At 35.5% G+C, this 25,971-nt stretch overlaps 2 protein-coding genes across 9 annotated transcripts in view; both read left to right on the top strand.

The window, feature by feature from the left end:
* The window catches only part of rrm2b (ribonucleotide reductase M2 b), an 8,835-nt gene extending 2,869 nt beyond the window's left edge, over positions 1–5,966 (top strand). The window contains exons 3-9 of the mRNA NM_001007163.3: positions 1,295–1,411; positions 1,516–1,649; positions 4,787–4,881; positions 4,978–5,111; positions 5,256–5,360; positions 5,435–5,548; positions 5,638–5,966. Of these exons, the coding sequence (NP_001007164.2) occupies positions 1,295–1,411; positions 1,516–1,649; positions 4,787–4,881; positions 4,978–5,111; positions 5,256–5,360; positions 5,435–5,548; positions 5,638–5,790 (852 nt within the window). The 3' untranslated portion in view covers positions 5,791–5,966. The remainder of the gene's footprint in view (positions 1–1,294; positions 1,412–1,515; positions 1,650–4,786; positions 4,882–4,977; positions 5,112–5,255; positions 5,361–5,434; positions 5,549–5,637) is intronic.
* Positions 5,967–8,535: 2,569 nt separating this feature from the next.
* mtdha (metadherin a) lies at positions 8,536–24,289 on the top strand. Of its 8 annotated transcripts, none has more exons than XR_015515767.1 (12): positions 8,536–8,957; positions 9,595–9,828; positions 13,601–13,685; positions 13,814–13,978; positions 14,128–14,175; positions 15,785–15,955; positions 17,046–17,126; positions 17,217–19,008; positions 19,112–20,966; positions 21,062–21,163; positions 21,248–21,365; positions 22,724–24,289. XR_015515767.1 is itself a non-coding variant. In XM_087294057.1 (12 exons), exons 1-12 carry the CDS (start codon positions 8,604–8,606, stop codon positions 22,789–22,791), a joined length of 1,632 nt encoding a protein of 543 aa, XP_087150183.1. In that variant the 5' UTR covers positions 8,536–8,603; the 3' UTR covers positions 22,792–24,289.
* The last annotated feature ends 1,682 nt before the right edge of the window (positions 24,290–25,971 follow it).

Genomic DNA, 25,971 nt, shown 5'->3' with positions numbered 1-25,971 from the left:
TGAAAAGTCAATAAACGTCACACATTACTTATTTTATTATACTTAAATATTTTAAATGTAAACTTGCGCATTAACTTAAGCAGCTATGTTTTCCCCATGCTAGCTGTCTCTGTTTTACTGATGCAGTGGTGTAACTTTTTAAATATATGGTCATATTTGCTATAAGTTTGCATGAGCAGATCAAGTTCAGCTGGAGAAAGAAATGCTGATCTCAGATGTTGCCATGGTGTCTCATCATATCTGCGCTCCATTGATAATGCCTTTTTATAGTTGCGGTGTGCATGCTTAACTTTGAGTTGGTCTACTTAAAGTTGATTGACTCAATTCAGATCAGCTATTCTGAAACTGAAAACTGATTCTCTGAGTTGGTTGAACCTCCTTTCTGAAACAGGCCCGTTGAGTGTATTGTAATAATTCTTGTAATTCAAAAATTAACCCAGAAATTTAAATTCTGACTAATAAACAACCATAAATACAAAGATGCATTAATAGTTCTAATTCTCCAAAAACAGAAAAATCTCCATTACAGATAAAACAACACTGCTGACTGTAAAACTGGTTGGGGGAAGCTGAGTAAAAATATAGGGGGCTACAGCCCACCTAAAATAGACCTGGCAATGCTCATGGTCACATCACAAGTTGATTCTAAATTTTATAGCTGACCAGGAGCTACAGAACACAAGATCAACCATATTAGAGTGAAGGGTAATGATTTGCATGTGTTTTTACGGCCTGTGAATAAGCATTTCAAGAGAGTTAAGAAAATTTCAAGCCAAAAATTATAATGTTTGGAGGTGTTACAGATTTATTGTATTTATTTATTTATAAACAATTGATCTGATTTATATAAAACAAAATGTTTTTCTTACTTTGAATTTTTGTCTTGTTTCTAGTCTAAATAACTTCACTTCGAAGCTAAAACAAGATTATTTTACTCACCCCATTGGCAGATCATTTTGCTTCCTTTAAGGAACAACTATTCATTTTGACTTGTTTCTTCAGTTTTGTTCGTGAAAACAAAAAAATATTTTTACTTGATCTAAGAATGTTTAGATATTTGGATTAGAAATGAGGCAAAGCAAGCTAAAGAAAGCTTTTTTTGCGTTGTTTATTCAATTTTTCTTCCTCAGTACTGTTAGAAAACAGTCAAACAGTGCTATTCAAACTGGCTTGTGAAACTGTGTTCATATCACAGTATTTATCACTGAAATAAATATCACAATATCAAATTTTTCCAATTTCATGCAGTCCTACTGCTGAGTCAAACTCAAAACACTGTATGGGTTTTCTATAGGTGGATTTATCAAAGGATTTAACTCACTGGGACGGCCTGAAGTCCGAAGAGAAACACTTCATATCACATGTATTGGCTTTCTTTGCGGCAAGTGATGGGATAGTCAATGAGAACCTGGTAAGTGCATCTCATTCTAACCTTCATTCATCAATGTGAGACTTCAGGAATTTTGATTGTTTACCAAATCAATGTTTTTCGGTGAACATCTTATCCTCTGACAGGTCCAGAGGTTCAGTCAGGAGGTGCAGCTCCCCGAGGCTCGTTCCTTCTACGGCTTTCAAATATTAATTGAGAACGTGCACTCAGAGATGTACAGCATGCTCATTAACACCTACATTAGGGATCTGAAAGAGAGGTGAGATGAACATGAAAAAAGCTATGTCAGTTCTGGCTTATAATACAGTTGAAGTCAGAATTATTAGCCCTCCTGAATTATCAGTCCCCTGTATATTTTCCCCAATTTTTGCTTAAAGGAAAGAGCTTTTTTCAGCACATTTCTAAACATAATAGTTTTAATAACCAATTTTTACTGATTTATTTTATCTGTCATGATGACAGTAAATAGTATTTGACTAGTTGTTTTCTAATGTACTAGTATTCAGATTAAAGTGCAATTTAAAGGCTTAATTAGATTAATTAGGTTGAGTTCAGCAAATTAGAGTAATTAGGTAAATCATAACCGCGGAAAAAAAAAAAGCTGTCAAAGGTTAGAGCTAATTCATCAAAATTAGCTATATTAAAATACAGCATGTATGTTACTACAGGCAGAGTGTGAACAAACTCAAGGTGAGGCTAAGATATCTGTTTGCCTTTTAATGCATTTAAAAAGATTTGCTCCCTTTTTATAGGCTACAGGCTACTATGGTGTATAATAATAAATAGAAGTTTATTAATACTGTATTAGAGCTTTGTCTAAAACATTCAAAAAGAGTCTTTTCTTTAAGCAGGTAAAATTAAAGGTACAAGTTTTTCTTGTGTTGTGAAGAAAAAATCTAATTATGTATGGAAAGCATCGTCAATGCACTGTGATGCACCGAGATATCGAATTGAACTGAATCGATGGCATGATAATTGTAACCGAACCATGAGACCACTGTAGGTTCACACCCCTATAAATAATTGTATAATGATGGTTTGTTCTGTAGAGAATCCAAACAAATATATTGTCTAAGGCATTAACAAAATTGACCTTAAAATTGACCTAAAATTTTTTAAAACAATCAAGACTTTTTACAGAAGAAAAAATATTATAGGAAATACTGTGGGAAAATTCATTGCTCTGTTAAACATAATTTGGGAAATATTTCAAGAACAATTCACATGAGGAGAAATATTCTGACTTCAACTGTAATTGTTTTCACACAGGTGACAGGTGCAAGATTCAGTTGCACAGTGTTTTCTAAAATCTTCCTTATGTGGTTTATGAACAAACACAGCAAGATGTGTTTTTATTCAGCCACAGAAATATGCACAATACACATGAGTGTATAATAATACACATAAATGTCATTGTCAAATTTTACAAAGTTTATTTTGTTCGTGCACTTTGTTAGTCTTGAGGCTTGTAAACAATGGGTTGCTTTGCACTCAAACTTATCGTCAGCTTCTTTTGAGACATTTTTATGCATTCAAACCATAGACTGTAAAAGATATGAACATCGTATCCGTGGTGTCACCCATAGGTTTTTGAAGAACGCAAAAGAAGCTACCAGTAGGCGTGACCAACCGTTGCCATTTTTACTGGGGAACACCCATACACACTCATTTACACTTTTACACTACAGCCCATTTCGTTTATTCAATTCACCTATAGTGCATGTCTTTGGATTTGTGGGATCAAACCGGAGCACCCGGAGGAAACCCATGCGAACATGGGGAGAGCATGCAAACTCCACACAGAAAAGTCAACTGACCCAGCCAAGGCTTGAACAAGCGAGGTTTCACAATCAGTTTGACTAATGCAAGTTACAATGACTAGAAAATTTCAAACTTTTAACAATTTAGAACAGAAATTGTCATTTACAGTGTACAAATGAGTAAATCATGACCTGAAGTGTACTGCAGTAATGATGACATGTAATCGCAGTAATTGTTGTTAAGCTAGAGCATTTGCGCATGTAAATCTATGGTATTATTTGACCATATTTAATTTGAATCAAATTAATAATTCAATATTTAAACGCATCCACAGCATACAGATGCTCTTATTTTACTGAACATAAATTTACATCTACATTTTGCTTTTAATGTCAATAAATAAGCTTTTGTAATACAAAAAAAGTTACACAGAATTTGTAAAATGTTCGGATCAAAATGCGGGATCATCCGCATGTCTAGCAGGTATATAAGGTTACTATACCATGCAGTTGACCAGCCAAACATTAAAGCGTAATTTGCAGCGATCGTCGATTTCCCAACGTAATCGGAGCGATCTACTGCACGCACATTGCTATAAAGGCGCCATCTGAAGACGAATTTGCATACGTGAATCAGAAACATTTCCATTCAATAAATTTGCAAATAAAATGTGATGTTCAAATGCGCTTAACATAATACACACACTTATGAATGATTCCTACATGAAGAGTAGGCAAAATCTGATATGTAGTGGTGGAAAAAACAAGAATAAGTTCATCAGACGCTGGATTCGAACAGAGTCCATGATTGAACGTGTCAAAACATGTTGCCATGCGCTTTACGAGCTACGCCACTCACGCTGCTATAGACGGTACAAAATTTTACAGCTTTACATCAGACCATTTCTTTTTTAATTCACTCACAGTGCGATATTCAGACCCAACTGCGTTAACCATGTCAGCTAAACTCTCCCACTCTATTTGTTTTCCTTTTTTATTAATTCCGGAGGACGAACTTGCATATAACACCGGTTTTTTCCGGTCTACCTCCGATAGGATCACCTCCAATTCACATTCTGTTCAAAGTTTCTCTTTTTGCTTGATTTTGCCATTGCTGTTTGTTTGGTTTTGCCAAAGTAGAGTCATTAGCATATTCATAAGGGGGAGGAGGCAGGGAGGGGTTTTGTGCTCGTGCTCATGCACGTGCACACAGTTTCACATTAATTCGAATATGCGTGGGATTCTGCGTACGGAGTGTTTCATACATCTGATTTTTTTTTTACTGCATACGCACATTTACAGCTTTGTGCATACCCAATTTTTTAGTATGATTTCAACGCAAGTCTTTGTACATGAGGCCCCTGATGTTTGTTATTTTATGACAATGAAAAGGTAGTTTAAATAAACAATTAAACTTTTGGTTTCCACAATTTTCATAATGTAGAAAAAAAATCTGCCATTAATAGAGAAATACATAGAGACTTTTTATTGTGATAATGAATTATATTTAGTATGACTGGAAATGCTTTGATTATTTTTGGTCCAAAATGAACTACCACTGGATTTTTATTTATTTTTTATTTATATTCATTCTGATGTAATGATTCATTCTAAATCCAACCCTTTTTTCCTACAGGGACTATTTGTTTAATGCAGTTCAGACCATGCCCTGCGTGAGGCGGAAAGCAGACTGGGCCTTACAGTGGATTTCAGACACAAACTCAACATTCGGTATGTAGAAAATGTCCTTTTCCCTATAACAACGGAACATTATCCATTACCACACCTGTTAACAGCAGTGCTTGTGTCCTGTTGTTGTATTTTCAGGTGAGCGGTTGGTAGCGTTTGCAGCAGTGGAAGGCATTTTCTTCTCAGGATCATTTGCTGCCATCTATTGGTTAAAGAAAAGAGGCCTGATGCCTGGACTCACCTACTCCAATGAGCTCATCAGTAGAGACGAGGTTGGGAAATGCACTATTGTTATCAGTAGAACCCACAGGTCATGTTTTGATCAAGGTTTCTCCTCTTGCGTAGTGATAAAAGTGTCGAGATAAAGTGAAAAACTAATCATTCATGCATTGATTGTGGCTTTTGAAACTTCACAGGGCCTACACTGCAATTTTGCCTGTTTAATGTACAGTTACTTAGTGAAAAAACCTTCTGTTGACCGAGTGAATGACATTATCGCTAAAGCTGTGAGCATTGAACAGGTTGGTACATTTTCCAGTACTCTAATAATATTATTTCAAGCCCAACTGTAAATACATCTGTTTGTGCTTTAAAGGAGTTTCTCGCAGAAGCTTTACCAGTCAATTTGATCGGGATGAACTGTTCTCTCATGAAGCAGTACATTGAGTTTGTTGCTGACCGCTTGCTGACCGACTTAGGATTGCCCAAAGTCAGTATTTTATCAGTGTTGGCTAATGATTTTGGGTCTGGTAATCTTTATAGTTTTATAACAGCGCTTTATCATTTCTGTCCCAAAAGGCTTACTGTTCAGAAAACCCCTTCGACTTCATGGAGTCCATTTCATTGGAGGGGAAAACGAATTTCTTTGAGAAGCGAGTGGCCGAATACCAGCGACTTGGAGTGATGTCAAATGTTAAGGATTGTGAATTCACACTGGATGCAGATTTCTGAAGAACTAGATGATGTTGTTTATTTATTTGGATGCTGTTACATTATGTTCTGAAAGTGAGAAATTATAGTAAGCTTTTAAGGTTTGGTTTTATGAGTTTTGTTATGAGTTTTTCATCTGACCGGTGTAATGCTTCAACTTTTAAAGGTGTTTTAGATTAAAACGCAGCCAGTATTGAGTGCGAGCATGATGATAACCCATGATTACATTAACTGGGGCTACAAAAGGCTTTGGATTGAAAATGTTCTGTGTGAAATTCTATTATTTTGTAGGATTTGATTTAAAAAAAAAAGTGATTTTTATTTCCTGGAACAGCAGGAGACAAACTGATTTTGATAATCTCAGGTACCGATTATGTGCTTTAATGTTCATTTTGTGTGGTCTGTAGTACAGCCATACTGAAAGCGACAATGTAAAAATGATACCATCTTGAAAATGAAATGAATACATGAACATTAAATCTTTACATACTTTGTAAATAAATGTCATTTTATTTGTACATTTATTGTCTGTTCAGATGGTTGCATTTCAAGACGATTTGAGGGTTTTGCCCTCAGACAGTTCATGTGTGTGGAACTAGTTTCTTACATCTTCTATTTTGATTTGATTTGGACAGTTGTAGGCTGTGAAAGAACTAAAATCATTCAGTGTAGTGAAATTGAACTGTAATGCAGACTAGGCATGGGCCAGTCTTAGATTTTGACCGTATGATAACCTTGGATAAATATATCACGGTATTGAGATTAATGCTCTAAAATAGATTCTTCTTAAATGTCCGGGTAAAAAACAAAAACTTTATTCTCTTTTAAAAACAATATATTTTATTTGAAAGATTTAAAATATTTCAGAACAGTAAACATTCACTTCTGACTTCTGCTGTTTTCATTAGTTTCAAAAACATAGATTGTTAAACGGCATCTTGGGATTTTTTTTTTTTTTTTTTTTGGTAAAAATATTGTACTAAAAAAAAACGTAAATAGAAAAATCTTACATATACTGTAGGAACGGTATTTAAAAAAAAATAAATTGGCGTTTTCCAAGCCACGGAATACCTTGAAAATGGTTTTCGTCCCATGCCTAATGCAGACAAGACCTGACTGGAGCTACTTTAGCCATGTGAATTACTGAAAATAATTGAACACCTTTAAATGTTCATTGGCCAATCAGAATCGAGCATTCAACAGCCCTGTGGTATAAATCCTTTTAATAATGTTATAAAATAATTTTGTTGCAAGTGAGAACCAACCCTTGCCATTTTTTAAAATATATATTCTTGTCATGTCGGCTATGGACAGAAAATGATGCATTCAAAATTGCATACTTCTCTATATAGTACACAAGCACACAAAACAGTATATGACAGACAGAAGTGATTACAGCAGTAAATGCAAAATGTATATGGATGATCAACTTTCAGCAATAAGCTATTGCTGAAAAGAGGTCATATACTTTTGGCAGCTGCTAAGGCATTTGTTAGAAACCCATATATGGGCTTATTTTTTATCCAATTAGCCAACAGGTGAAGATTTGTGAATGGCTGTGAACTCCTGCCATTCACAAATCCTGCCATGCTGCTTGTTCCTATAAAGTTTAGTATTTTTCAACAGGCACAAAGTTACTAAGTGTGCAAAATATGCTAATTATATTGGTCACATAATTCCATGAGTATCAGAATTTGGTGTAGCTAAAATCTCTTCATGGCTATAATTGTCCTTGAAGTGGAAGGTGCGATGTCAGTCATAATTTTTTGCCTTCTCCTCTGGGTTAAAACGTTGCAAATTAAATTCAATAAGAAAAACAAAGTTGAAAGAAATTATAAGATATTGAAAAAGATAAAGAAAATACAGAAAAATATATAATAGGTTTGTAAATATGCTCATAATGCAAACCTTTTGATTGCATTTTCTTTTAATTCTAAAAAGTGTATTCTTCCATATATTTTTTTTTAAATGTGATCTTGACATTGGTTCATGGATTATTTAATGCAGTGTGCAACCACACATTTATTAATGGATGACAAATTTGACTCTTAATGAATCAAAGCAATTTATGAATCGGAGAGAATTAAAAAAAATTTCCTTCTTTCAAAATCATTGGTTTCATTTTGTAAGGCAATAAATGAAGCAAATGTTGTGTATGAGACATGAATCAATGTCACTGACTCCCCATTCAACATAAGAGCAAATTCAGATTGAACTTTTGTCATTCAATAGACTTTTGAATTTTTTTTTCTCTCTTTGTCTTAAACGTTAAAGTAGATTTCCCAAACTACAGTCCAAATGTTGTTTTCAAAGGAAAATGTAAAGGTAAAATAACTAAATTATTCAATAATAATAATAATAATAATAATAATATGAAGATCATTAGGCACATAATCATAATATGGACTAATTACATATTTTGATAAAATGTAATCTATATCACACCCAATTAGTTACTTTTGTGTAATCTATTCCTGGTGTGGCATTTTTGTTGCAAAGATGCCAGATTTTTGATAGATTTATGATTACATCTTTTTGTTGAAACCTGAATTTTCAGTCTACTAATAAAAGTAGTATTTTATTTAATTTTAAAACATACTTCTTTCTCCGAGTATTAGCAGTAGCTTTGTGAAAACTACTTACAATTCCCCTGCGCCCTCTTATGACGCCCAGAAGTGTTGTCTAGGAAGTCAAATCGATTTGCTTTGAGACACAGCCATCATGTAAGAAGGCGAGAAATTTGAAAGCCACTCCCTCCTGCCGTTCACTCTATCCCGCTGCCAGCAGCAGCTCTCTATCCGTCTCTTAGTGCGGTTCTTATCCGCCTGTTTAAAATGGATCAGGACTGGCAAGCGTTAGCCACACAGCGAGCCGAATACGTGTCTGACCGTATCCGCGGGCTGCTGTCCTCCGGCCTGGACTTCCTCCGGGCCGAGCTCGGGGTTGATCTAGGGATTAAGCCGGAGAAGTGTCCGTCGTGGCTGATTCTGAGCGCGGCGCTGATCGGGCTGCTCTTGCTGGTGGTGCTCGCGGCCTGCGGACGGAGGAAACGCCGAGCGGCTCCCGTTACCGCGAGTCCTAGAAGCATCGCCGCCGCGGCTCCGGTGAAGACCAGCGCACTGCCGAAGACCGTGAAGACCGAGCCGAGCGAGCCCAAAAAGAAGAACAAAAAGAAAGCAGCCGATAAGGTGAGCGGCCTGTGCTAAAGAGCTCCTAATGCTAATGGCAGCATTTTAAAAAGCAGTACAGCTGCCTTCATAGACAACGTTCTTTAACACTTATATGATCCCAAATGGTGGTGTCTAGCAAGGCATATTAATACGTTTTAAGAGTGTCTTTTTATAAAAAACATTTCACTTGAGTTTGATAGAGATTAGCATGCATAGCTGCTAATGTGCTAACCTGTCAAAATCACTTCGAAACAGTTGTTTGTATTAAAAATCGTTCTATATTAAAACAATTGTTACCAAATGGTGTTTATATGAATTAAAATTAATAAATCTGATATTGTTTCATAATCAGATTGTGTTTTATTGTCAGTATCGTGATAAGACGGCTTGACACGAAGGCGAAGTGAGAGCCACGTAGCACTATAACTACGTTAGCTGACTGGTTAACTCGAGCTTTCGTTAGCTGACTGGATAACTCAAGCTCTTATAAGTTTCGTTTATGCTGAACACCACCTTTTATGAGCCTAACTCGTTTTAGATCTATGCAGTCATAGCATTATTGGTCTAAGGTGAGGTTACATGCTCTGTAGGTTGATAGAGGAAGAAACTGTTGAGGTTGATAGTTGGTGTGTAACTGTCATGTGTGTCGCAGCAGAAGGCCCAGGCTAATGGACAAACAGTGGCTGAACCTCAGGAGGAAATCAAAGTCACTGGGGAGAAAAAGAAAGCACCTGCGCCAACTCCGACTAGAGCACCTGCGCCAGCTCCGACTAGAGCACCAGCTCCAGCTCCGACTCCAGCATCAGCTCCAGCTCCAGTTCCAGTTCCAGCACCAAAACCAAAACAAAAACCAGCGCCAACACCAGCACAGCCACCTGCTGATACTAAGGTGAATCCAGCCACTGTTCATGTTGGTTTTTGTTAAGGAAGTGTGTTTGTTTATATATTTGCAGTAACAATAGATGTAGTAATTAAGGTTGCCGTCATGTAGTTTAGCTGGTTTAGTTTAATTAAAACAAACTGAAAACAAATGCTGCCACCTGAACCCTGGTGCACACCAAATGATTAAACACAGACTACTGAATAGATAGGACTCAATACATTTTAAAAAGCCTCTGGTACATTTAAACTAAAATATGAATACAACACACATGGGATTCATCTAAACCAGGGGTGCCCAAATTCGGTCCTGGAGGGCTGATGTCCTGCAGATTTTAGCTTGCCTCAGCACACCTGCAGGGATGTTTCTAAAAAAACCTAGTAAAGCTGCGGTTACACTGCACTTTTCTCCCCATAGACTTCCATTCATACGCATGCCAATGCGCCAGACCGGAAATGCAAGGTTTTGCATCAAGTTTCGCAGTTCGCTGTGTTGGAAAGTTCAAGCTTTGTGAACTCTGACAAGCGAAATCGCATCACTTGACTGCGCGAGATCAATCGAATATCAAAACATGACCTCTCTGGACAGAAATTGAAAACATGGACCAATCACTTGCTTTTTTTAATGTCTAATCATCTTGTTTAATCCCGCCCCTTTTCGCAGTGCCTTACAACAGAATTTCTCAAGCACAAACACCAGTGTGACCGCAGCATAAGAGCTTGATTAGCTGGCCTAGATTTGTCTGATTGAGGTTGGAACTTAACTTTGCAGGACACTTGCCCGACAGGATTGAGTTTAGGCACCCCCGATCTAAACAAACCAAAAAATGTAATCGATGTGTCCATATAATGCTGAATCGCACCTAATCATAGTTCTGATGTTGCCCATTAAAGTGTGCTGGAAGCGCATCTCTATGCAGCAGATTTTTACTTTTGACTCCATCACATATTTCATAAACTCTAAATGAGCTTTCAGCTGATGAAAATACATCATGTGTACAAAAACCAATAGAAAATCAGTAATAATGTTGATGTCGAATGTGCTCTTTCGTTGGAAACTTTATTTTACAGTCCTGCTTCACATGCACACTTTGTATACTTGGTGTTTCATAAACTGGCTCATGAATGTGTACAAAATCCGAAACTACCCATTTTTGTTTTAACATTTGAAAACTAAAGCATTTGATTATTAAAATGTTAGTTTTGTTACTCTAACTTTAACTTTAAAGGCCATGGAACCCCCCCCCCCCCCCCCTTTCTCTCAGCAGGATGTTTTCAAGCACCTCTAGTTTTAGTTCAGCTCTGTTTTGGGAGAGTGTTGAGTGGCGAAAGAGGGAAGGGTTGGCATAAAAAGGGGAGTTTCAGTTCGAGCACATGCTGATTTTTACTCAGTCAAAACAACACACAGACGGAGAAAGACAGTGTGTTTACATGGACATCAGTAATCAAATTATTTGCCAAATTGTTCATATGTCAACTTTAACTGCAGTTTGGCACTTTCACTTTCATTTAGGAACCATTTATGCATGCCCCCCTTGACAAACAAGATATTGGATGAGAGGAACTGCTGGAAGAGTGTAGTTTTAATGTAATGTTTGATACCGCATGCCGTATGGGAGAAAAAAAACCTCTGCATTTTTCGGTAACTTAGACTTAGATGCACTCTGTAGTTAGTGTCAGAAAGCCGTGTGTGTATAGACCATCCTGCCACAAATGCAGCGAAAATCTCACACAACAGTAATAGTTTGATTAAGGTCTTTACATTCGGAGAGCAGCATTTAGAGCTGATCTTTCAGTCCATAATATTGTAGTGATATTAATGTACTGTAAACTTAGTAACTAAATCATTTTGACTAAGGTATGTCTTTAAAAACTGAAAGAGTACTGCTTACAATACAAACTAACTTTGTCTCTGAATAAACATAAACAAACAAAGATAACTGATCACACACTTACCAAATCTCTAGAGACAGGACAATTAACACGAACTGGAACTGCGTCTTTTTTTTTTTTTTTTTTTTATAAAGATGAGCGGCAAATCTGGATTTCACCATTCCCAGATGTGAAAAACTTTCGGGTAAAAAATGTTCCTTGCTAACGTATTTTTTTTTGCATGTTGGCAGACCACTGTAATCCCCACTATGAGAGCGCAGCTGGACTCACATGTGGAATTAAAAACAAAACCTTTGTTGCAGCATATTTATAAACGCAACACTGATGACTCGTGTCTCCGAACAATTCTTCAATTGTTTTAATTATGGTTGGCAACACAATGTGGCATCTCTCTGCCGTCAGAACACTGTAACGGGTAACGGGTCTTCGAAGCTATCATGCATATTAATGAAGTTGCGCCTTATTCACAATAGAGCGTGGTGATTGGTTCAAACTAAGTCTATCTTTTGAATTAATGCTGAAAGCTCAAAGACGTCACGTTGTACTCGCCGGTACAGACATCCAGTCTACACCCTGGAATTCACACAAGGATCTAATCGCCGTGACACAGCTTCTAAATTTCTTTTCAAACCAGAAGAACAAATTTGCTTGAAATATTTAGTGAAATCTATGCATCCTAATATTGTTTTTAGCAACGTGGGACATATACAGTTGAAGTCAAAATTATTCGCCCCCTTTTGAGTTTTATCTTATTTTTTAAAATATTTCTCAAATTTTCACAGTATGTCTGATAATATTTTTTTTCTGCTGGAAAAAAGTCTTATTTGTTTTATTTTGCCTAGAATAAAAGCCGTTTTTAATTCGTTAAAAGCTATGTTAAGGTCAAAATTATTAGCCCCTTTAAGCTATATTTTTACTGAGTCTACAGAACAAACCATCGTTATACAACAACTTGCCTAATTATCCTAACCTTAACCTAATTAACCTAGTTAAGCCTTTAAATGTCACTTTAAGCTGTATAGAAGCATCTTGAAAAATATCTAGTAAAATATTATTTATTGTCATCATGGCAAAGATAAAAGAAATATGTTATTAGAGATAAGGTATTAAAACTATTATGGTTAGAAAAAAATCTCTCCGTTAAACAGAAATTGAGTAAAAAAATAAACGGGTGCTAATAATTCAGGAGGGCTAATAATTCTGACTTCAACTGTAAATGACTGTCAGCATCTCGAAAATGTGTTTTGGTGTTTCGTGACTCCTTTTAAAGTGAAATGTATCATCGAATGTACCATGTCTTAATAAACAGCCATCAGAAAACCTTGAATATGTAATTGTAAATGTGTCAAATTTATAGAAATATTAACTTAAAAGCCATCATGGATTCAACAGACAAAGTTATAAATAAACATTTTATAATATAATTATGAGTTTATTTGTGTAAAGTTTCCCTATTCCTATATCATATATAGTACAAACTGTGAATATGACACGTACTGTAATTGGGCTTGGCATTTATAACTGCGACATTTCGAATTCTATTTTAAGGGAACGTCATACTTCTGTACACCGTTTTATGAAGTGTGTTTAACTTTTTTGGTCAGTGGTGCAATGAAGGTTTACGCCATCCTTTGTTCAGTCTGTAAACAGTGATTGGGAGAGGTTGGGTGTCTATATCAGCCTGTAATTTGAGAATGCAAATACAGCAAAAATAGGGTACATCCAGAGGGGAAACTGTACTTTGTCCAAGGCGTCAAATTTGATGCATAGTTTTTGTGAGACAAAATAAGGGTTTACAATCTAAATGTCTGAACTAACACTCTGTGTCAGTGAGAGTAAGGCGAAGACATTTAAAGGTTCTAAATGAGTGTTTTTGGTTTCTTTTGTAGACCAAGAAGAACAAGAAGAAAGCAAAGCCAGAGGTGAAGACAGCCCAAGATGTTTCCTCCACTGATGGAAAGGAACCCGATGAAGGTTAGAAACTAGAAAATCTTTAGTACAAATTAGTGATTCATCTCAGTGGTTGAAACGCAAACCACTTTGCTTTAATGAAATGTAAATGAGCTTCTTGGAGAAGATGATCTTTCAGTATGACTGTTCAGCAGGTGCTTGGGAAACTAAGGTCAGCAATCGAGAGAAACGTCAGCAGCGAAAAAAAGAGAAGGGCCCTGGCGAAAGCTCTGGCAGTCCTGAAAGCGGAGATCGTGCCAGCATGAAGGTGGAGCAACCTGTGGTTACAGCCACAGCTGGCAACAAGAAGAACAAAGGTTTGCATTTCCTTTATTTGAACACATTTCTGCAATTTATGTCCATGTTGGCATGTAATAAAATGGTAAAACACAGTTGTTGCCTATAAGCTTGTTTTGGTCATTTGAGTTCTCTTTTTTTTTTTTTTTTTTTTTCTCATTCATTATAGAGTCATCGCGTGTCAAGGCATCGAAGGGTGATGCCATCATTGCCCCAGGTAAAATGACCTATAGTTTTCCTATACTGAATATAGGATCTCATTTAAAGTGCATGAATTACCTAAATTTGACTTTTTTAAAAAGATATTATGGGTTCCACTTAGTTTTAAGTGGCTTTAACTAATATGTACTAATTAGTAATTTGTTACAATGTACTTATACATATCTTTATATATGTACATAGTAGCTATGGCCGCTTAATATAAAGTGGGAACATTTTGTGTACTAAAAATTAATTGAAAAAGAATGAGGCATTTGTTGAAAAATATATTTTTTACTCTAGATGAATGCTGCAACTACAGGACATAAAAAATAAAACATGATTTTTTTTTCAGCTAAATGAGATCAAATAGTTACAGTTATTGAAGATATCTAAATTTTTAAATACAACACACTGCACTTTTACTAGCAACTAAAAGCATATTCATAATAAATAGGCCCTGGTCAATTTTAGATCGATTCTCAAAAGCTGTAGATCAGTGTTTTGTCTATTCCAGTTCTGTTTTTTTCCTTCTTTTCATTAATTTATAATTTATAACCTTAGGCTGACTTATATTCTAGAAATCTCAATAGCATTTGTTTATAATCTACAGTAAACATATCTACATGAATTAAAAAAAAGAAACTACCCCTCAATAGTTCTGAGCTGGTAATTTAGAAATGAATGAAGAAATGAAAGAATTTTGTTAAAACTAGAATATAAGGGGTGTACTTTAACTTTGTTCATCAAGGAAAGTATTACCCATCCCCTTCCAAAAAATGTTCAACATTAGTAATAAGAAATGTTTCTTGAGCAGCTGATCAGAATTTTTATTGCATATTAGATTATTAATTAAAATATGAATAAATTAATATAAGTGATCTTAAAGGGATAGGTATCCCTAATGTTGGAAAAAGAAACTTATACGTTTTTCATCTGGTGGGATCAAATAGTTTTTCCTTTGTTGAATCGGTCACTACAGAATGACTCACAAGTTTTTAATTATTGTAGAAAATTCTCCCATAAACTCTATTTGTAAAATCTCTTTAAATATGAATCATGTGTTATTAGATTATGTTGGTTTTAATTCTGCAAGGAATTAATTTGATTCAGTGCGTTTTTTTTAAAAGATTTTCGAGTTTTCGAGCCAAAATAAATAGTAAAACCTTAATATAATCAATTTCTCTAGTACACATTTTCTCTGACCTGGCATAAAAAACTTTAACTTAAAGGGACAGTTTACCCAAAAAATGAAAAACTTAAGTCGATCTAAATCTTTAAGATTTAAAAAAAAATAAAAAAATTTTACACAAAATATGATATTCTTAAGAATTTTGTAAAAAGCTGCCAAAGACATCAAGAGTAGGAACAAAAATGACTATTAAAGTCAAAGACTATTTTTCCCCCAACATTCTTCAGTATATCTTCAATTGTGTTAAACAGAATTATCTGAATTTGCCTTAGAACAAGTGGATGGATGCATAAATGATGACAGCATTTTCATTTTTGGGTGTACTTTCTCTTTAGGAGAATTTGAAAAACAATATGCCTTTAACTTGTACAACCCAAACATTTAAACAGTAGAGATGTCAACACACTTTAAAAAATGCCTGCTTTTTTCATTTTAGTGACGTCTGCCTGGAATGATGTGAACTCTGTCAATGGTGGTGGTTTGACAGAGGTTCCAGTGAAGCAGGCCATCCAATCAAACGCTTTAAACAACGATAAATGGTCTGCTGGGAAAAAGACCTCAGGGCACAAGAACCGTGAAAACTCCACCTGGAAACAAGAGTCAGAGGGTGAGACAGAAGAGCTGTTTATTACCATGCCTTGACATGTTTATTCCAGTTTGTATTAGTGTTTCCTGGCAAAATTGCTGTTAAAATCCATGATTGTGTAAATGTACCCAAAGGCTATGTGGCTGAGCATGCTGTCTTATCTAGTCGAAGTCAAAAAGCATTAGCCCTTCTGTGAATTTTGTTTTCTTTTTCAAATATTTAGAGCAAGGAATTTTTGACAATTCCTATAATATTTTTTTCTTCTGGAGAAAGTCTTATTTGTTTTATTTTGGCTAGAATAAAAGCAGTTTTAAATTTTTTTTTAAAAACAATTTAAGGTCAAAACTATAAATTTATCTAATAACTGTAACATTCCTTATTAACCTGGTTAAGCCTTTAAAATGCACTTAAAGCCGAATACTAATATCTTAAAAATATCTAGTAAAATTATGTACTGACATCATCATAAAAAGTCTCCAAAATGTTGGTTTAACTGTGGTTGTAACAAAGCAAACCATTCAATGTGCTAGAACGTCAATGTTAAGCTGCTTTGACACAATCTATATTGTAAGAGTGCCATAGAAATACACATGAATTTAATTGAATTATATATTTTGGGAATGTATGTATTTTTAAGAATACTGGAAAGAAATACAGGAGGCTCTTGAACATATATTTGAAAGAGATATGCCCCTAAAAAGTAAGTAGTTATATTTTGGCTGTGTAAATCCAGATACTGCAGACAATAAATACCTGATACGTGCACTCATGGCTGCCTGTAAAAAAGCAATCACATGCAAATGGCTACAACAAGAGCGACCAACCTTAAATCATTGGATAGATGCAACTAATGAGATTTATACAATGGAAAAATCACTTTTTTGTTGTTTTAAAGAAGGATATATTGTACAGTACCTTGAAATCATCTCTCAGTTAAACAGAAATTGGTAAAAAAATAAAAATACTGAGGGCTAATAATTCAGGAGGGCTAATAATTCTGACTTTAACTGTATATATCATTTTTTTTTGCTATTTTTTATTTAAGAACACAACATTGCTAAAATACAAAAGTATTTAATCAATTTTTAAGCCGTCTTATTTTTTTTGACAGGGCCATTGACTGGTTTGGATGGTAGAATTAAGGCTGAACCGAACCAAGTGAACTTGACAATGCTTGGACTGAATCCATCAGGTGTTTAAAGCTATTCCTTTTCAACAAGATGTTGTCCTTCTATGTCACTCAATCCATGTATAAACATGAATCCTCTGATGTGTTTCCTAGGTGGAGAGACTGGAAGTAAATCTAGCATTGAAATAGGGAAATGGGACAAGACCCCCGTGGTGGACAGTGAATGGTCCAGTTTCAGTAAGATCAAAACTCATTTAGTCTCAGAAACAAGCCTCAGCGTTTGCATAATGAAGATTTTAATCCAAATTACACTACCACTCAAAAGATTGCATTTGGTAAGACTTTATAATGTATAATTGTTGTATAATTTGTCTTTATATAGTATATTTCTGTATAGTGTCTTTTACACTTAAAGCTGCATTCATTTGATCGAAAATGCAGGAAAAACTGTAATATATTATTTTGATACAGTTGCTGTAGGGTTTTTGAATCGGAAGTTTATATTACATTAATACATTACATTTGTACATGAGTAGAACAAATTGACTACCATAGTTAAGATAAGCCAAATATTATGTTTTTATGACATTTTTAATCAAAGCACTATTAGTACAAACAAAATTAATAACTTAAAACATTTGTAGAATCGAATGCCTCTAGCAAAGGTACTTGCATTGTTATTAGAGCTGCATGATATTGGGAAAACTCACATTGCGATTATTGAATTTTTCTGCTATACATATTGCGATATTAAGGTTACGTTGAACAGATTAAATGAGCGGCTCAATTTGGATAGGATTTACAATTCTAGATTGATTGAGCTGATTTTGTAAGGGGCCAATCACACTTAACACGCTTTTTTGCATTGAGAGGCGCCTTTTTTCTGGGATTTACTAACGAGTGTATTGCATGCTGCTCATGCACCCTGTGCACCTCGCATTTTAACTCGCGTTTTTGCCATTGCACAATGTGAGCTTGCAGTTGAAAAAAGTCAACTGAGCGGAAAAAGCGTGTTAGGTCAGTCGGGTCTTTGTCATTCTCCAATTAAAGGAAAGTAAAGGCAGGGTTTCCGTTCAGATGACAGCAGTGTTTGTGTTGTCAAGACTACGGATGCACCAATCCTTTTTTTTGGAACCAATCTTGATACCAAAATTCTGAGTATCGATCAATACAGATCTGATCCTTATACTGTGCGGGGTTTTTTTTTTTTTTTTTTTTTTTTTTTTTTTTTTTAAAGCATAATACAGTTTCTATAGCTCCGTTACTAAACTGAAATAATATATCTTTTTTTAGTAAAAAATAACATCTATAGGCCTACCGTATATAACAAACAACACTAATAACATGATGCTTGCTGTAGACTAAGCTGCAATATTCAAGCATTCATTATGACATTGATCTGTTGTGGTCCTTTTTTGGTCTTGTTGTGTTTCCATTTTTAATATTAAGATTTTCCTTTGATATCTGTAATAGGCTACCACTATTGACAGTAATTGTTATTAAAATAATCAGCCTTTTAGCAAAGCCTGATATTTTCCTGCAGGTTTGACGCAGACTAAATGCAGTCTGATGCCAGTTTTACTTTAATCCCTCGCCAAATCTCGATGTGAGACCGATAAAGTTCAAAACAAGTTCCACTTATATGCTTCAGCGCCAAAACACAAACTGGTCTGTTAAATAAAATTTTGATATAAATAAAATGACAGTGAAATATTCACAGATACCGAGTAGCCTATATTAGGCTAAATCATTTTTCTATTAACAACATTCCATAGTGCGCCCGTTAGTTTCACTTTTATTTATTTTATCAACTACTTTGACCACAATGTGCCAGACTTTACAAACTATTCGCAGCATTTAAAGTATTACCCTCGGAAGAATAATCTCAGTCAGACAGATGAGAGAACAGAAATTCATTGTGAGAATAATCGTAAGATCTTAAGAAGCAGCTAACATCGCGTCTGCAAAGCCGGTGCGTAAATGGAGCACTTTATGCATCGGAGACACTGCGTGCAGCCCTTCAGTATCTGCGGTCATTTCCAAAACAGCAGCTTAAAGAGAAGAAATCAGTGCGTTGAGGATTTGTCCAATGCATTATTAAGCATTTTCTAATTAAACATTTCAGGTAGGCCTACTTTATGTGTGAAGATCAGTTAATAACCCTCTCTTCTCCAGTATTGCGAATGCAATCTGCTGATCTAACAGACACAGTGCAACATGATTTTGAAACTCCTTGTTGCAGGTCAAAATAACCCATTTAATGCAAAACTAAATGCATTTTTCCACTGATTATTTAAGCTAACTGAAACAGATCGTCTTGGAAAAAGTTTTTTGAGTTGTCATGAACACGACGCGCAGTTTGAATTGTGAATGAAGAGAGTTATTGACGGGCACAGCGGCGGAAAGCGCTGAACTGAACATGATTGTAACCATTTAAATATTTATCTGTGCTTCTCATTAAACTATAGAATGCTTCAGAACATTTGGCATACAGTAGGTCTACATGACAAGCTTTTAGTGCCTTATAATAGTCTACCTTCATGGCTTAGTTGGCTTATAAACAGAATATAGTGCACACGCAAGATTGGATTTGGATCGGTACCACCTGACTGATACCCGGTCCAGCAAAAACATGCTGTATCAAACCGATATTCGATCCTTGTATATCGGGATCGGTGCATCCCTAGTCAAGATCACTACGGAGAGTTTTTAGGATGTAGTAGAGACTAGTGGTTATTGTTTTGAGTTATTCAGAGCTGTATGACTTCACAAATGACTTGACATCAAGCTTGACATGCTTATGGTGCAATCACACCATACATGGATGAAGCATCAAGCCCAAGTGATTTATATGTTAAGTCAGTGCAAAGAAGTAAATAGACGCGAATCGTGTGAATGAAGTCTCGCGAATTGAGCGTTTTGCTTTTTTGACGTTTGAACTCGAGTTGGAAAATGAACTTTAGTGGACATCGCTTTAAGCAATCAGGAGCTTGCTCTTGTATGGGCGTAATTATGACATGGCGCCTGTTGTTGATGTCCCAAGGGGAAATTCTGCTGTCGACATGAGACAACAGCTTATCAAACTGGGCTCCACTGCAAGCCTCCATCATCCAGAAATAGTTTCTGGAAGAGTTTAAAAACTCAGAACTGGGTGAATCTCTAAAAGAATCTAGTGAGATCCATGTTAGCCAATTAGCAACAAAACTAGAATCACCAGGTGGACTGAAACCCCGCTCATGATGGGAATCTGTGTCTATTGTGAAGCGAATTTCAGGCGCAAATAAAGTGAATTTGACCCAGACCCCAATTTGACCCAATGAAGCCAGTAAACTTCATGTTCAAGCGTCTATTTACGCGTGAATAGTGTGATTTATTCATGCAAGTGGAGTCTGGTGTGAACACCCTATAAGTCGCAGGCCATAAAAACACATGCAAATAATAAACTAATTAGTAAATTTATGGTTAAACTTTGCAATGACTCCACGAATTATCACTCTTCATCATTTACTGTATGCTTTCTTCTGTGGCTCCTGGTAAACTTCTAATCATGATTCCACATTGAAGAACCTATTGCGAATGTGCACATCGTGATATCAATGCTGAAATGATGTATAATACAGCCCTGATTGTAAGCAAAATGTCAATTTTACTTCTTTTTATCAATTTTAAATATTTTAAATCTTCCAAATGAATAGTGCTTGCTTTTCTTGGTTTTATATTAAGCTTTATAAACCTCATAGAAACCCTGACTGACATTGGCAGTGTCTTTATTTGATTTCAGATGGTCTTGGCTCTGTGGATCCGAGCTCAGACTGGAACGCTCCAAGTGAATTATGGGACAATTTCGAGGCCAAAGTAGATGCTTCTGCTCTGAAGGAGATACCAGTTTCTAAGCCGCTTGTGGTATAAAACAAATTCATGATCAATTCTAAATGGAGATGTACTGTTGTTTGGTACATCGACAAGACCTCCCTAAGCATTTTTTTTTCTGGTTGTAGGAATCAAATGATGACAAAGACAAAGAAGATCCTGCAGGAGGTGGAAAGTCCAAGCGAAGAAAGAAAAAGAAGAGACCGGAGGAAGAAGGATCAGCTGTTGAGGTAAGAACAAGTTAGAGCAGAGTATTGACGGGTGAGCACATGATTGTATTGACTGACCATAATGAGTTTATGTTCTTCCTGCAGGTGATTCCCGAGGTTTCTGCTCCGGCAGAGAAGAGTGTGACTGTCAAACCTCATCCTCCTCCTCATGTTCCAAAGGATGCTGGATCCAAGCAAAACATCCCTCCGCAGTCTTCACAAAGTGAGTAAATCCTTACACCCCGTTGGGGAAATCTAATGATTGCTTAAAACAGTGTGCATTTGAGCACATGTTGTAGAGTAGCTCCAGAAAGGTGGGACCAATTTAAAAAAAATTAATCCTAAAGCACCCTAACGCCCCATTCACACGGAAGCGTCAGCCGTCAGATTGCTGTATTCAAATACACCAGTTAGACAGTGGGCTACTGCTGACTGAATTTTATTGGCTGACGCTGCTATGACGATCGCGTTATCCCCAACTTAAGACACGCCTTCAGTCAAGTGTTGACACTGAAGCCCCGTGTGAATGGGGTGTAAAAGGCATAGTTTACACACAAAAAATAAATAAATCTGTCAGTCCGGGTGTCTTAAAAAATCGTACATTTTCAAAAAAAAACTTTAAAGTCTTAAATTCATTGAAGTATTGAGCTGAAGGTCTTAAATCATTTTAAACAGGTGCTAATTTTCCTATGTTCATGTGAAGCTACCCAATCAATACAACCAGCAATCCATCTCAAAAAATGTATAATGAAAGTTGCATTTTATAAACATTTTTAAAATATTTAACCAATATTGTTTAATTATCTTACTTACAAAACATTAGTTGATGACTGACCTGGACAGACTGTTGTACATATGGTTACTTTATTAGAGTTTTTAAACCTGGACTTTTTTTATGGAGGACCAGAAGTGCCAGTTAAAAATAATTATTAAATTGATGATTTGATTCTTCATTTTGAGTTAAAATTAAAATGTGTATGAATAAATAAATTTTAATAGACAAATAATGGATTTTAAATGTCATTTACTAAAGCAATAAAACTGTGAATTGGGTATGCTAAAATTGATCTTAGTGCATGTGTAGTGTAGTATGACTGAGTGTGTATGGATGTTTTCCAGTGATTGGTTGCAGCTGAAAGGGCATCCGCTGCGTTAAACGTGCTGGATAAGTTGGTGGTTCATTCCGCTGTGGCGACCCCGGAATAATAAAGGGACTAAGCTGAAAAGAAAATGAATGAATGAATGAAGCAATAAAACAATGCATTTATCTGCTGTTGAACACAGAAGACGATATTTTGAATGATGCTAGCTGATTGTACCCATTGACTTCCATTGTAATTGTTTTTCTACTCTGGAGATCAATGGATTTCAGCAACCAGCATTTTTCAAAATATCCCTTTTTATATTTTCTTATGCTTTTTCACGTTTATTATTTTAATAAATTAATAAATTTTTTTTATTTACATTTCAAATGTGAACTATCCCTTTAAGACCCTGGCGCAAAAGAAACATTTATAATATCCAACTTCTAATGATCAAGCTGAAATTAATTCTTTTTTTTTTTCTTTTTTGCTCCCACAGAGAAATCTGATCAGAATTGGGAACCACCGAAGCAAGTTCAGAAGAAAAAAGTCAGAAGGGAAACATGAACCCGCGAATGACACCCAGAATAGCTTATGCAACTAGATTGTTTATGCAATAATTTCACAGTACAGAATTTTATACTGAGGAAATTTACTGTGCTTTTAACAAAAAAAAATCAAATCAAAATGAACTGGGTTAGAGAACTCGGCGCAAAAAAAAGAGAGAGAGATAAAGGCAAACTCTAGAGTAAATGGTGAGCAGTCCATGGGCTGGAACACTACTTATGTGCACTATTACGCGACACTGAGGTTTGTTAAGGAAAAAAACAGATCGTCCTTGATATCAGACAGGCTTACAGTGGAGCGAAAACATTCATGATCATTATTTTCCAATCTAATTTCGAAGCAAGAGTGAGGATCTACTTTCTTCTCGGTCGATTACTGTCGCTGCTGTTACTGTTAGCGGCCACAAGGCGGCGCTGCGAGTCGGCGTCTCCTCCAGCAGCTCCGGGTGAAATACTGTAATGTCGTGATGGAAAACCAGAGAACGGTTTTATTACAGAGACCTTTTTTCCCAATGCTAGACCTATTTTCATAGTGCTTTTCTTCCGTCCTGAGTATATAAATCTATATTTTACCCATATAATTGGGTACGTGAATCTTGAAGACGTAACAACTTCCCTTTTTAATCAACTCCAGTTGACTCTAATGCTTTATTTCCTGCAGACTAAAGTAGAAAAAGCCACGCCATATGTATAGAACAATAAGGGCTTTTTTTCTATGGTAAAACTCTTTGTAATTAATTGCACTGTGCTGAAGGTTGTAAAATACCATGTGTATTTACTTAATTTTTCTTTTCTTGCACAATGTGAACATTTAATTTCTTTTGGTTCATGTTTGACTGAATAGATTAGTGTTTTTTTGATTGGGAAAGTCGATGATTTCTGATGATTAGCGCAGCTTTAATTCCACGACACTAAAACAGTCTCGGTATCAGGAATCTGTTGCCTTAATCTTGACTTAAGTAGTGCTTTTCTGTTCTCTTCCTCGAGTCGTTTTTTTTATTTTTTATTATTATTTACAGGTTTGGCTTTGCTGTTCATTTCAAATTTGATTGATGTCAGTGTTGCACTTGCATGAATTTAATATCCATTTATAATGATGAACAACGTCCTGATTCTCTGTCCACTCGTGCAAGTACCGCTCACTGTAAATAGGCTTTAATGAATGATGACGATGATGATGATGATGAATGGATGTTTTTAAATGCATATTCATATTTGGGTTGACTCGGTGGTGTTTTGCCCATGGTCGGTTTTTTTTTTTGTAAATTTGACTAGATGATGTGTTTTCTGTTTTCTGAGGCGTCAGATTGCCTGCCTTAGGTTATCATTCTAGAGGTTACAAAATGATGTATTTCTACCGGTTTCTGGATTTGCGGATGATCATGTTTACTTCAGTCGATGCAATATTTCTATGTTGATTTGTTCAATAAAAAGAAGGCCGCTGTTTGAGCTTAGAGCTGGTGATTTTGTTCAATAAAAGAAAATGAAGTTTGAGCTCAGATGCGTTTTCGGGTTTTGTTTTTACTTTTTCCTAAATTTTAAGTTTTATTTCAAGTCTGCAAGTATTTCAGCGTAAGCAATTTTTGCTTTAATAAATTAGTTTAAATTCAAAGAATCTTTGTTTTCCTGATTAGCTCTGTACTGTTGGGGATGTTTTTATCCACTGATTTTGAGTCTTAATATGGCCATAACTTTGTTTCAGCTAGAAGGACTTTCAGTGACAAATTTTATTTCTAAAGTTCCCACTTAGATATGCTTGGCGTTTTATAGTAGGTTTGGCATGCTCTCCCGTGAGAGAACCTTGAGCTCAGAGATATTTGAGCCCAAGCCTCCCGCCGGGTCAAATAAGCATATCTGGAGATCTGACATCAGGTAGGTCTTGAGAGAGCTCCCCCTTGGAAAAGAAAGGAAAAGGAAGAGACGAGGTGGAAGGAGGGATTCTTCCAAAACGAAGATAGAGCATTAGGGAGAAAACGATCTATTTATTGTAAATCGGGTCACTCTGATTAGATTATTACTGATTACTGATGAGCAGCCAATAGTGTTCAATCATATCATGTGCTCCTCTCGAAATTAGTTTATGAAACTTCACCTTGACACACATTTCGAATTTTTAGAAAAACTGAACGATACATTCTGGGCAAATGTACTACACCTATGTTGGAAATTCATCGCCTGAATTTAACTGACATAAAAAATGCAACATACATTTTTATTTTTTGCATAAATCTTTTAATCAACCTTAGTCCTGATTAAAACTACTATTGCTTAGAAAATTACAGGATTTTAATTTTACTCTTTAATTGCCAAGTTCATAAATGATGTCACTGATTTTGATGTAAAAAAAAAAAACACAAAATATAGCGTATTTTCAATATATAAAGTAATTGTGGACTATTTTTATTACCTTTTCTCAAGTCTTGGACATGTGAATTAACATTGCTTTTGCATTGTTTGATTCATTTAAATTTTTTCTCCCTAATTTACTGTTGGTGGCTGGTTTTGCTCTATTTACCTCCTTTATAACCACTTTTTTTATTGCAAAACCATGATACCATATAATCATCATGCAGTTTTGATTGTTGGTGGTTTTCCCTGTTGGGAGGTAAAATTAGTACAATTAGTCATTTTTACAATTAGTCGTTTTTACTGTTGATCGTCAGTTGGCACCTTTAACCCTTTAGATAGGCCGGTGCAAAAAATAAAAAGCTTAGTCCTGATTTAATATGGCAAATTAAAGTGTAAGTGTGTCTGAATGTGTGAGAGTGACCTTTATGCATTTACATTGACGTGTCTGAGAAAATTAAAATGTACATCTCAGCTCTCAGACATTTCTAAATTGAAATTACATCAATATCACAATGTAGATTGCCTAAATACTAAATCCTGCAGTGTAAGTTTTTTTTCCAATATCGTGCAGCCTTTATATTTATATATTGAAGTCAGATTTATTAGCCCCCCCTGAATTATTAGCCCACCTGTTTATTTTTCTCCCCAATTTTTGTTTAACAGATTTTTTTAAACACATTTCTAATCATAATAATTTTAACTCATCTCTAATAACTGATTTATTTTATCTTTGACATGTTGACTGTACATAATATTTGATTTGATAGATATTTTTCAAGACACTTCTATACAGCTTTAGTGACATTTAAAGGCTTAACTTGGTTAATTAGGT

Source organism: Danio rerio, chromosome 19, assembly GCF_052040795.2.
Source record: "Danio rerio strain M-AB ecotype USA chromosome 19, GRCz13ab, whole genome shotgun sequence".
Classification (NCBI taxonomy): domain Eukaryota; kingdom Metazoa; phylum Chordata; class Actinopteri; order Cypriniformes; family Danionidae; genus Danio; species Danio rerio.
This window is presented reverse-complemented; position numbering and strand designations above follow the sequence as displayed.